This window comes from Gopherus evgoodei, chromosome 5 (genome assembly GCF_007399415.2).
Source record: "Gopherus evgoodei ecotype Sinaloan lineage chromosome 5, rGopEvg1_v1.p, whole genome shotgun sequence".
Lineage (NCBI taxonomy): Eukaryota > Metazoa > Chordata > Testudines > Testudinidae > Gopherus > Gopherus evgoodei.
In genome coordinates this window covers 112,267,560-112,279,884 of record NC_044326.1, presented here as the reverse complement: position 1 = coordinate 112,279,884, position 12,325 = coordinate 112,267,560, and the positions used below count along the sequence as shown (strand labels likewise).

The 12,325-nt window shown below is 40.5% G+C and overlaps 1 protein-coding gene across 5 annotated transcripts in view; it reads right to left on the bottom strand.

Moving 5' to 3' along the window:
• Positions 1-12,325, bottom strand: part of NPNT (nephronectin) — a 79,081-nt gene that overhangs the window by 20,372 nt on the left and 46,384 nt on the right. For 4 of the 5 annotated variants that reach the window (XM_030564504.1, XM_030564505.1, XM_030564506.1 and 1 more), the window contains 5 exons: positions 11,057-11,176; positions 10,094-10,213; positions 8,697-8,831; positions 7,622-7,744; positions 2,887-3,345 (listed from right to left, as the gene is read on the bottom strand). In XM_030564504.1, the coding sequence (XP_030420364.1) occupies positions 2,887-3,345; positions 7,622-7,744; positions 8,697-8,831; positions 10,094-10,213; positions 11,057-11,176 (957 nt within the window). The remainder of the gene's footprint in view (positions 1-2,886; positions 3,346-7,621; positions 7,745-8,696; positions 8,832-10,093; positions 10,214-11,056; positions 11,177-12,325) is intronic. The other variant, XM_030564508.1, reaches the window with a different exon arrangement.

Below are 12,325 nucleotides of genomic sequence, written 5' to 3'. Positions count from 1 at the left end.
GGAACATAAACAAAGCAAGCCAGTATAGAGAAAATACAAGAATTTTCATCTTTTCTGAATGAGCTGAGTGAGGGAATATAACAGCTTCCTTCCTATATGTACACACTATCCCCTCCTTAAATACAAGGACATTGTTCCTTATCCACACCTGAAAGCTCTGTGTGGCAGTAGGGCACAAATCAGGCTGATGTGTACTGAAGTGCATTGAAGGATAAATAACTGGTCTCCGGCTATGTATACATTTCACAAACTACTAATGGCTACTCCTGAGCACTCGTAAACAAAAACATGATATACACTCTGCAGATAATCTCTTTTCCTTGGTTCCTTGCAACTACAATAATTTAAGATCACATTGAAAAAGCAAACAAACTTCAACAGCTTCCAGAATTCAAATCCCTATATCCTGATCTCTATATAAATGAAAGCACAAGTCCCAAAATAGAAAAATCCTATAGAGTTAGTAGAAAAAGATATATTTTATAGTTTTTTTTAAACCAAATTGTATTTCTGCTATAAAATTCTATAGGATTGTTCAAAAAACCTGTAGATGGGAGATCACTGACTGCTGAATTCTTTAGATTTTTAGAGTAATTTCTACAGATCCTATTCCATTTTTGTAGAAACCAAATGATTTCATCCCTATTAAATTCTATATGCCTTTTCAATAAGCTTGACAGAAACTGTAACCTTGTAGGAGCTATCAGAGGAATTGTCATTTAGTTTCTCAAGGCTGCAAGCTACCTGAAGGGACTTTTTCCTATTACAGAATACTCATTATCTTTACAAAACCGCAAACATGTCATGAACAAAGGACTATATTATCACTCCAGGAACACAGAGCACAGAGGAAATTAGGAGTGACAGGTACAGCTTTATATAACATTACTTTTAACATTTTAAAGATGTTTCCTCTTTGCTACCTGCAGCTTGTAGCAGCCTACATGTGTCTCTCTGCTAGTCATAACTAGGCTGAGAAGTTCCCTAACTATAGACTTTGCTCTTGTGGGTGATCAGGATCAGTCATCAGAAATACAAAGAATACTTTAGTAATGTAGGATCATAGCAATTAGAGATGGAAAGGACCTATTAGAACATTGACTTGTGGGTCCATCACCTTACTGAATATTAAATTGACACTATCCTTTACCTAGAAAAAAGGCTGAGAAAGCGTGCAAGGAATATCTTACGACAACAGCTTTAGGCTGGTACCAGCTGGGTCTTACAGCAGCATATTAATTTTAAAAGCATTACTCTCCAGCTTTAGAAACTACTTAAGGGCTTGGTTCTCCTCTCACTCTCACCAGTTTATGCTGGTGCAATTCCGCTGACCTCCAAGTAGTTACTTCTGATTTACACTGGTGTACGTGGGAAGAGACTCAAGCCCTGAGACAGATAATTGGGAATTAGAGATGCCAGACCATACTAAGAATTCAGTGATTCTGTGACAATTCAAGAATGCTGATAAATACTAATGGGTGAAATCATGGTGCAAAAAGCCAGCATAAGGCTCTTGCACCACTTACATCTCACATAAGCCCTATTTTGAACACTTTGGGACTACTCATCTGAATAAAGTTACTCACATGCTTAAATGTTTGCAGGATCAGGCCCTTATAAAGTAAATAAGTTCCTTCAATATAAATAAAATATAACAAACAATTATTGCTGTCTAAAATACGATGTATAAGTATATTTTTACAAAAACGTTTATATTTAAGATTCAGTTTCTCAGACTGAACAAGTTATAGTGATTGTTTAAAAATGATCCTTGAAAAATACTTTTAAAGATCCTTTGAATCATTCAGAAACAACTTATCTTCCTATTCTTTCTAGTTCATTTTTTCTCCCCCACAAAATAGTCAAACTGCCTGCAGCAGATAAAATATTACCAGAAAAACAAATCCTTTATTTAAAGAATGAAATATTTCACTGCATACTCATAAAGAACACACCCCTAGAAGCTACTGTGTAGAAACCAAAATCACAAACAAAACAAAAAACCAACAAGTGCCTGTCCACCTGCTCTGAGACAGCAAATGTTTTCCTCCTATATTGCTTCAGCAGCTTTATTGGCTGAAGAAAAGGGCTGATCTAACACACACTCCCAATCTCTATAATTATCTGCAGCCACAGTGGTAAAGATGAATTAGAGTGTTGAGTATTTCTTGGCAGGCATGTGTAACTAGACGCACCAGCAATGTCATCTGTGGTATGTAGTAAAGCTTGCACAAAAAACACTGCAATCTCTTTCAGGGAAGCTCTCTAAATGACACTTCTACATACTATGAGCATCTTCAGTATCATGAACTGATTTTTGTAGGCACATTCCATAAAACAAGCCTCAGTATTATATTTAATGTGTTTTTGTTATGGGTTAGCAGTAGATATTAAAGAGACTACTACATGAATCCACATAACACACAAAGCCTTACTGGTTCATATATCAAGTGCTATTCATGCAGCTGAAAGAATGCCCTATGTTACAGTCACTCAACACCTCAACTTTTAAACCTATTGTCCAAAATATTCAGAAGAACAATGGACCTCAACAAAGCTAGGCCAGGGGACTGAACTGAAAGCCTGTTAACCCCGATTGCTAAAGTGAGCTGTTATCTCTGTTGCCACGTAGATTTAATATGGCCCATATTTCAATAGGATAACAAGAGGTACAACATACTTTATATTCACAGTGACATGCAATGTCCAATGGCAAAGGTCCATAGGGCACTCAAGTGGTAAAGACTATCACAGTGTCACTATTTGCAATTTCATATCCTACATGCCATCTATGAAAATAATTTTCTGAAGACAATAGAATGTGACACTTCCTTTCACCTGCAATTTACACATCCTATTCATGAAAGAACATATAGGTGTACTTACTAAACACATCCCCTCGTGGTTTCTGAGGCTCTATTTGTATTCTGTTGTCAACTGTAAATCCTTGGGGAGAGGTAGTTTCAGTGGGAACAAGAGAAGAATCTTTAGTTGTTAACTGTGGGGATCTTGCTGTTGGTGCAGGTTTTGATGTTGTAGGTTGTGGAGGTGTTGGAGGCCTTGTTGCTGGCTTCAGTGGTGGTCTTGTTGTCATTGGTTTTGGTACAAACCTAGTAGTTGGCTTGGGTGTACGCCATATTGTTGGTTTTGTTGTAGGTTGTACTGTTGGCTTGGGTGCAGGCCTTACTGTAATAATAGCTGGTACATGTGGTGGTCTCGGGGGCTGTCTTGTACCTCCGATGTCAGGAATTCTATTGGTCATACCACTGCTGCCCTTCGGTAGTGTAGTATTGCCCTTGAATATATTATTTGGACGAGATGGTTCAATCATAACTTTAGGAATAGCTGAAAAGAGAGTGAAAATTGGAGACAATTGGTATTTGAGCATCTCTCCACACAAACTAAAATGTTATATCATCACAGGAATATATGTAGAGTATTTGTTGAAATTAGTTCCTTTTGTTTAGTTTTCCACTCAACAGCTCCCCCCCTCAAGATTTTAGTATTAATACCGCTGTATTATCACATGCATTTATAAAGGCATAGTATTTTGGTATCATCATGGTATCTTGAGAGCAAGTTATGTGGTTAAAATGATTAAGGACAACCTATTACCAAAATAGGAGCCTATACTCAATCCCCTGCAACCCCAAAATGGATAACTTTAAGGGACAGAAACAGCAAAACCTAGCCAGGAGGGGCAGTTAGTGAAAAGCCCGGTCAGAAAGATGCATCTTATGTTGAGCTCTAAAAGTGACCAAACTTGCATGCTCTCATAAGCAATCTGTCCAGCCAAGCAGGAGTGAATTCCAGAGGTTAGTTATTGGCAACTGAGTGTTCTGCCTCTGCAAACACCTCCCTTAGGATGATAGCTGAAGTATTCTACAGCTGAATGTAGGGGGTCATGACTGACAGAGTTTTCAAGATAACTGGGACTCTAAAACATACTCACACCATTCTGCCCCATTCAAAAGGTGGGGCAAACATTCTACACTAGTTTCCAAGAAGCTTTCAAAGGTAGTCTGAGGTGCCACATGTTGTAGTAGTCTAGGAACTTGTTTACACAGAAAGTTGCATAGGTGTAACTAAACTGCAATGTTTAACTGATTTAATAAAACTGCTGTAAAAAACCCTAGGTAGACACATCTAACTGATTTACATCCAGTTTATATTGGTGTAATTCACATTAGTAAATTCAGAGGTGCAAGCTAAACCAACGTAAGAGTGTCTAAACCAGGAGTTTGCTCTGAATTAACTACAATTGTTGGGGTTTTTTTAAATGATTTTTGTTAAACTGGTGCAGCTATTGTCTGTATGAGAGGTCTAGATTTGAGTTAACAAAAGAGAAAAGTCCACATCTAAGAAGAAAGGGTTAAATCTCTTGTCCAGCCCCCAAAAAGGGTTTCTGGCCAATTTTGCTACCTTGGAGACTTGGAGTAGAGAGGAGTCTAGTCTTCCTCAAGATTTGACCATGGGCGGACAGAGACTGGAGGAATAGTTACTGGCTTTGCCAGTTCTTCAAAACGCTTCTTCCTGCCAATCAGCATCAATTATGTTTTATACAGCTTGAATCTAAGCCACTTTCATCCAGATCCCCTATCTGCCAAATGCTGGGAGGAGCAAGAAGATGGTGTCATCTTAGCTATGGTGACCAGATGTCCCATTTTTAAAAAGCACAGTCCGTATTTAAGCCCTCCTGCAGGTGTTCCAATTTTTTCTTTAAAATGGGCAAATTATCTCATATTTTCTGTCCCCTCCAAAAACAGTACAGGCAAGTCCAATCCTGCTACTGGCCAGATCCCTATTCACCAGCCGCCCTCCCACCAGCAGGAAATAAGGGGATCCAGTGGCCAACGATGGGGGTGGGTGTTCAAAGTTGGTGGTGGGGCGAAGATGCAATGCGCAGGCCGCCTCCACTCTGCTGGGTCAGCGCAGCCCATGCTGTGTGCCAGCTCTCAGCCAGTAAGACCCTGCCCCCTGTCCCGTTTCCAGCCGGCACTGGCTGCGCACTGCAGTGGCTGGTGAGTGCAGGCACACCCCAGGCAGCAGCCAGTTACATGTCACCTCTGCTGCCCACCCATCAGCCCTTTACATGCTCCACCTCTCAATGTCCTCTCCCTGCTTTGCCCCTTCGCCCTTCCCCCAGAGCAGCTGTTCCTCCATATCCCCTCCAGCAGGGCGCATCCCACTCCCAGCGCTGTGCGGGAACCAGCCCCTGGTCAGAGTGCTCAGCTCACCAACAGCCTGGCCTGCAGGCTCCTTCCAGGCTGGCCAGGAGAAGCCAAGCCCTGTATGTACCAAAGTCCCACAGGGCTGGCACAGGGAAGCCTCTACGCCCCTCAGCTAAGTCCTGGAGTGGCAGGGGAAGCGATTCCAAGCCTGTTCACATCCCGAACTTGCAGGCTCCACAGCAGCCCCTGGGGCAGGGGCTTAGCACCCTCTTCACTCATAGACTCTAGGACTGGAAGGGACCTCGAGAGGTCATCGAGTCCAGTCCCCTGAACTCTCTACCCCTCCGCCCTGGGTCCTGCCCCCAAGGGAGCATGGGGCTTCTCCATCCCCTAGGCACCCTCCCCTGCGGAGCTACCTCTCTGGCTGGGTTCGCTGAAGCCCCTGCAATCAGGTTCCCTAAGCCGTGGTGCACATTCATTCTTAAGACTTAACCCCTTCCTGCCTGCGCTGTAGCCAGGGGACTGGAGGCAGCTGAGTTATGTCAGTGACCAGCAGCAGCCTGGAGATGTTAGCTGCCTTTCGACATTGTGCAGGCAGGAAGGGACAAGCTGCTTCCAGTCACAGGCGATTGGGGGGAAGGGGCAAGGAAGAGAAGAGATAAGTTCTGCAAAGACACTGGCCACATCACCCCTTCCCCCCTCATTCTCCCCTGTGGCTGGAAGCAGCTCCTGTCCCTTCCCTCCCACACAGTGCTGAAAGGCTGCTGCTGGCCACATTCTGGTGTGAACCCTGGCAGAAATCTGGGGAAGGGACGACATGTGACCTCTCCCCCCTCCATCCCGTGAGAGAAAGGTGTCCAGAGTCTGTGTGTCACCTTTCCCTCTGTGTGTGTGTGTATGGGGGGAGAGGCAGGGATGTGTGTGTCACCCCTCCCTGTGTGAACCTTAAAGCCTTAAAGATTAGAAGGTAAATAAATAGAATCCAACTGTGCAGTATTTCTTCTTAATGGGGGCTCAGTCAGCTTGATATTAATTTGAACGTTTGTACTGCATAGTTCTGATCGATTGCCGCTGAACTCGCTTGAATATGAGTAATTTTACCAGGTATCCCATATTCCACATAGGGAAATATGGTCACCCTAATCTTGGCCCCCAAAAAGGAGACCTAGAACCACCTAGTCTCACTATTATGTAGAGTGCCATGTACCTAATAATGGCACCATATTGTCTCACAGTTTGCCCCAGAATCTTCATGCAGAAAGAGTGACAAAATTTAACTTGGTTGGTCTCCAAAAGCGAGGAGTTCCTATGTGACTGGGAAGAAAGAGCCATGAGTATTATAATGATCATGTATGCTTTACTATTTCATTATTTATTTATATTACATATCACTCAATGGCCCTAATGAAAGTTGGGGTCCCATTGTGCTGGGAACTGTGGAAACACCAAAAAAAAAAAACAGTCTCTTGCTCAACATAACCTCTGAGATGTCTGAGAGAACCATTTCAAAGGCATTCCATCCACCAGTGTCTGGTCCCTTAGTAGAGTCAAGCCCCATCTGATTATCTACAGTACTGTAAGCTGTTGAAAGATTTAGTAGTATCAGCAAGGACATCTGTTGATTGCCCCAAGCACCCAGGTCTCCAGTGAATCTTAATTTATTTTGGCAGATATTTCAAAGTCTTACATGTTTGCCACCTGACAGTCATCAAGAGTATGTATAAATCACACAAACTGCAAATCTTATCCTTCTTTAGCACTGGTTTTGCAATCTGACAGTGAGTATGTCCATTTGTTATTCACCATTTTCATGCCTGATTTCACATAAAAAAATAGCAAATTGGCCAGAAATAGCTCTATCCATTAATAAGTCCCCCAAATACTAAAAGGCTAAAATCTCCCCTAGTTACTTAAATATCTTTTAAAATCCAGAAGCATGCAACAAACAGTGATAATTTAGTCCCCAGTTCAGTTAAGCACTTAAGCACTGGGGTCTGGCTGAGCTACAAGACTGGCACGGAACTCACAGAGTGCATACAACAGACGGAGAAGGAGTAAGTTCTGCTATATGATCAGGCTTTACCCCAGTTACTACACACTAGCATTTGCTCAGAGCAAGAACAATCATCTATAACTGTCAACAATTAGAGTCATTTATAGAATGCAGCTGTGAATAGGGTTCGCTGGATTTCTTTCTAATAATGAAAAGATCTCAAGGAAAAATATTTTTATCCAGGCATGTTAAGACTCATAAAACTTTGAATACAATATCTGATCCTTTACTATCTTTCAAAAACTTCTGAGTGAAACTAAGCCTGATACTACGACATCTCAAAATTTACCATGTTTTTCAGTTTTCCTAGTAAATGGCCTTGGTGTTTGACATTTGGCTTCTGAATTCATGACATCCCTCCAGCCCCAAAAGAAAAAAAAAGGAGCACATTACATACGCAGGCAGTTTATTCCATCGCCTCTGTATCCTTCTTTACATTTACACTTGTAGGTTCCCTGGGTATTGTAACATCGTGAAAAGCTGCCACACTGATACTGGCCAATTGAGCATTCATCTATATCTGTGACAGAAAAATCACATAAAAGTCATTCACATGGGAGAAGGAACGTGCCTCCCGCCGCCAAAAAACCCCAACAATAAACAGATATCATATAAAAATATTCTTAATTTTTAAAACAATACCATTGTATCACCAGTGAAACTAGGAGAATTTTATCCTAAATTAATATTTTTCATAGATTTTAAGGCAAGATGAGATTATAATAATCACCTATATAAAACAGGCATATAACTTGGCATCACCATGTTTAATATTTTGCTGTGGCAACAGATAGTTTCTACAAGTAAATTTTATAATTTCTGTAACCACTTTTTAAAGGTGACCTGTAAGGGTGGGAAATAATTGAGCTAGTGATTTATAAGGCCCTGAGCCAACAAAGCACGTAAGCCTGCTCTACATCTGTGTTTTAACCACTGTTACATCAGGATGGAAACCGTTTACAATATCTTATATTATTTCACTCTACTAGTGCCACAAACAAGGTCCCCATACCTGCAAGTGCTCTGTGCAGGGACTTCACATTGAAGTAACTGGGAGCACGGCCACATGTGAAGCAACACAACTTAATCTCCAACATCACTTTTCCTTAATATGATCATCACCAGCTGAAGCACTGAGAAAAATTAGTGAAGTTCACTAAGGCCTCAGACCAGCAACTGCCTGCAAGAAGCCCCAGTGAAAATCTATGCTGAGCCACTTCCAGGATCAGGGCTTAAATGTATATTTTTTTCATTTCCATATTCAATGTAATTCTATTTCATAACACATACAAAATTAATATAGAATAAACTAAAGCAATCTGTTTTCAGCCTCTCAACTCATTATAAGGTGATTAATACAGTCTCTATAAGCCAGCTAACATAGCAATATAATAAACCTTGGATTAGTATTACAGGAAACACACGTGTGCTATATGCATGCAAGACTCACTGAAATAAGTGTATTTTATTACCGTGGCATTGGTATTTGCCTCCAATGTACATCAGTTCGAAGCCTTTATGACACTTGCAGATATAGCTTCCAAAAGTATTAACACATTTCCTAAATCTGGGACAGACAACTCTCCCAGTCGCACATTCATCAACGTCTGAAAACACAAATTAATTGTATTTTTAATAATATAGCTAAGACATGATCTACCTCAAATTGATTCCAACTCTCAAAAACTGAATGGTCAAAAATCTTGTAAAAACTTCCTTTTTGCCCCAGTCTGCTAGCTTTATGGCAATGCTTGGGCACTACCATATGGAAGACCTGAACTCAGTTTTTGGTTGTGCTCCCTCTATCCTGCATATCTCCTGTGCCAATACAGAAAGCACGGCAAGAAAGAGAAAGACATTGTGCTTAGATTGGTGGGAGTTAAGTTTAGAAATTACCAAGAGTAATTTACTTTACATTGACTATTCTGATTGATTTAAATTAGCTGGCTCAAGGTTGTAGAGAGAATCCCAGAAATGCTGACAGATTTTGAAGGGTGTAGTAATCAGTTTTCCTTGGACAGAAAAATAGTTACTCAAACACTGGATATAAAGGATGATGGCGTAAAGCAGAAACAAACTAGGGACATGCCCCAAACAGACAGTCAAACATCCAAAGAAGTACTTAATTTTTCAAGCACTGGGAACCTTTAATTAGTGGGCTGTAAACTATAAATAATACATTGAATTGCAGGTAAGTAGAATCAATAAACATATTTGAAAAATCATTCAGACAAAATGTTTTGAAACAGTTCTCCTTGAACAGGTGTGTATATATTTTGTTCTATACTATAGAAGTACAGTAAACTTCAAGAGATACATGGCTATCATCGTAACTACACCACTACATATGTGGAGAAGCTGTCCTTCCTTGATGTCTTGACATCCTACTGGCTACAAATGAGAGCTTTATACTACTGAACAGGGAAGATTCCCAGATTCCCTGTGGAATGCACAGCACTTGATTCTACCTCTGGAAGGGTTCAAAATATTGGTCCTCAAATCCATGACATTCTTATGTCTAGAAAAGCTGCTTCAAGTCATTTATAGAGGTTTTATTGCTCCCTCTGAGTCCTGCATAGTTTAGCTATGGCACCTCATTTTACAGGCAAAGGGATACGAAAATATAGTCCCAATAATTTTTTTTAACTCTCTAAAGTTTGCTAAAAGTATTATTTCTGGAACATGTGATAGACACAGAATGTATGACTGGCACTGGTTTGAGAATACCTGAGTAGCGTGGCTATCCAAACACACCATACTATCACGTATTCCCTATATGTGTGATAAATTCATGGAAACTGTGTTTTGGTTCAAGAAGAAAACATCCTGAGGAAAGCAGTGAAATCAGTAACCGTGACTAATAACTTACCTATGCAGGTTCTACCGTCAGGCCCTAGCTGCAAGCCTGGAGAAGGACAGTGGCAGCGTACTTCTCCTTTCACGACATCACAGCCGTACTGGCAGTTTGCCATTGAACAAGAAAGAGCATCTAGGGAGAAACAGTTGCACATTTAGACCAAATATAAGGACTCAGCATCATACAGGTAAATCGCTGGAATCTTTGGAGCATTAAGGTCCAGTCCAGCGACGGTGAAAGTTAGTGGAAGACTCCTGCTAACTGTAATAGGAGTTGGGTTAGGCCCTTCAAAAGCAAATAGATGTGCTGTAAATTTGTGCTCTTCATTTCACAGATTGTATTTATAAGAGACATTACGTCACAGAGTACAGATTTTAGCTAGCTGTGTTGTGGCACACAATTCCAATGCTGAAAATAAACCCCAACGTGCAGTAAAAACCCTTCACGGATGGACTCATTTAAAAATGCCAATTCCTGACTGCAGTGACTCTGGTTCAATATCTTTAATTAAAGATCATTGTCTCTCTCTCCTTCTTTGTTCATATACTCAAAATATCTACTTTTATGGGAGTGAGAGGAATCTGATCTCTAGTAAGATCATAGGATAGTGGTATACTGTGGAGCCAACAGGCATCTGTTGCTTTAACAATTTTACATGTATGTGGCCATAATATAGCAGCACTGCACACGTCTTGCTGCTGAGAGCACAGCAAGTGCCTATCCCCACAGGCAGAACAACAGTGATTTACACATCTGAAGAACAGATTGGAAAAATGGGTAATAACTAATATAATCAAATTATTTATTCTTGTTTGGCTGAGTCTAATTTTACCAGATTGGTGCACAATTTTCAGAATGAGGAGGCTTTTGCCTTGGCACTCATCCTTGTCCAGAAGATATTTACTGAGCACCTCAAGGGATTAAAACACATTAACTGGAGTTTGAAAAAAAGAAAGCTAAGGAGTCTTGACATACTAGAACATGATCCATCTGGCATAAGCATGTATCCATTCAGACAATAGCATTTGTAGCTACCGTAGGTATTCATGCATCGATGTTTGCATGGCCGAGGCTTTAATCCACACTCATTTAGATCTGAAATTAATAGGGAGAGGAGAGAACAAGCAAACAAATTACGCACACAAAAGATGAGCATTTAAAATTGTTCTAGTTGGGAAACGATGGGGGAAGGGATGAGTCCTTCATATCCAGCCCAGCTCAACTATGATCACATTTGGCTATGTGAGCACTGTTCGGTACCACATGTGAAGTAAATAATGTTGTTTGGTTCATTTACAAGTTAATCCACTCCCCTTTATGTCCACATTACAAATTCCACTCTCAGAAATGGCACTAACTGGCACTATTAGCATTAATTGGCAGTAACAGGAATTTCACCAGAGACGACATTGACCGAATGTGTATGGAAGCTGACCTACCATCTCACTTCTGGAGGTATTCCCTTTAGATTGCTTGAGGAACATTAGTGGGGCAGCATGGGACAGCTGGCATTGCCACTGTTGTAAGAGTCTGGGGGAGAAATTTGGCACTTGATTATCTAGACCTGTCAGTCCAATATGTTTTCTGAGTACTGCAGAAGTAAAATGTAAAAGGCTGGGTGGAGAGGAAGAAGCTAGGTATGTTTTTACCTATCTATAGAAGAAGGTATTTGGCATTGCTAATATATGTGTTAAAGATTACCCGTGATTCCGGATTTCAGGTTTAAACTGGACTACACAAGGAACTAATGAATTACACATTATGAAAATGTTCAACCTATAATTGTAGCTTTAGCAAACAAAAAATTTGTAATGGAAAATAAATACTGAGCTATGAATGCCCACAAAATTCAAATTCAGTAAGAAAGCACGGATATGCTGGTGATATGAGAGGGAGTACTGACTTAGTACAGAATAGTGCATGGTCCACAATTTACATCTTAAAAGAATAAAAATAAAAAACCTCGTTATTCATAAACCGACTTACAAATCTAGTTGGTAAATTATTATGTAATTACAGGTTGAAATTGTGGCTTGCTACTGACCTGTAAATCTCTCTGATTTAAAGTACTGTACATTATGTGCCAGATCCTCAGTTGATGTGAAACGGTATAGTTCTGTTGAAGTCAATGTAGCTATGCTGCTCTATACCAGCTAAGCACCTGGTTACTCAAAATAGTCAGGTGGTTCATTGTCTTACTTAACCACTTAAAACTTGTTAATTTATCAGAAGCAAAGTCCTAAT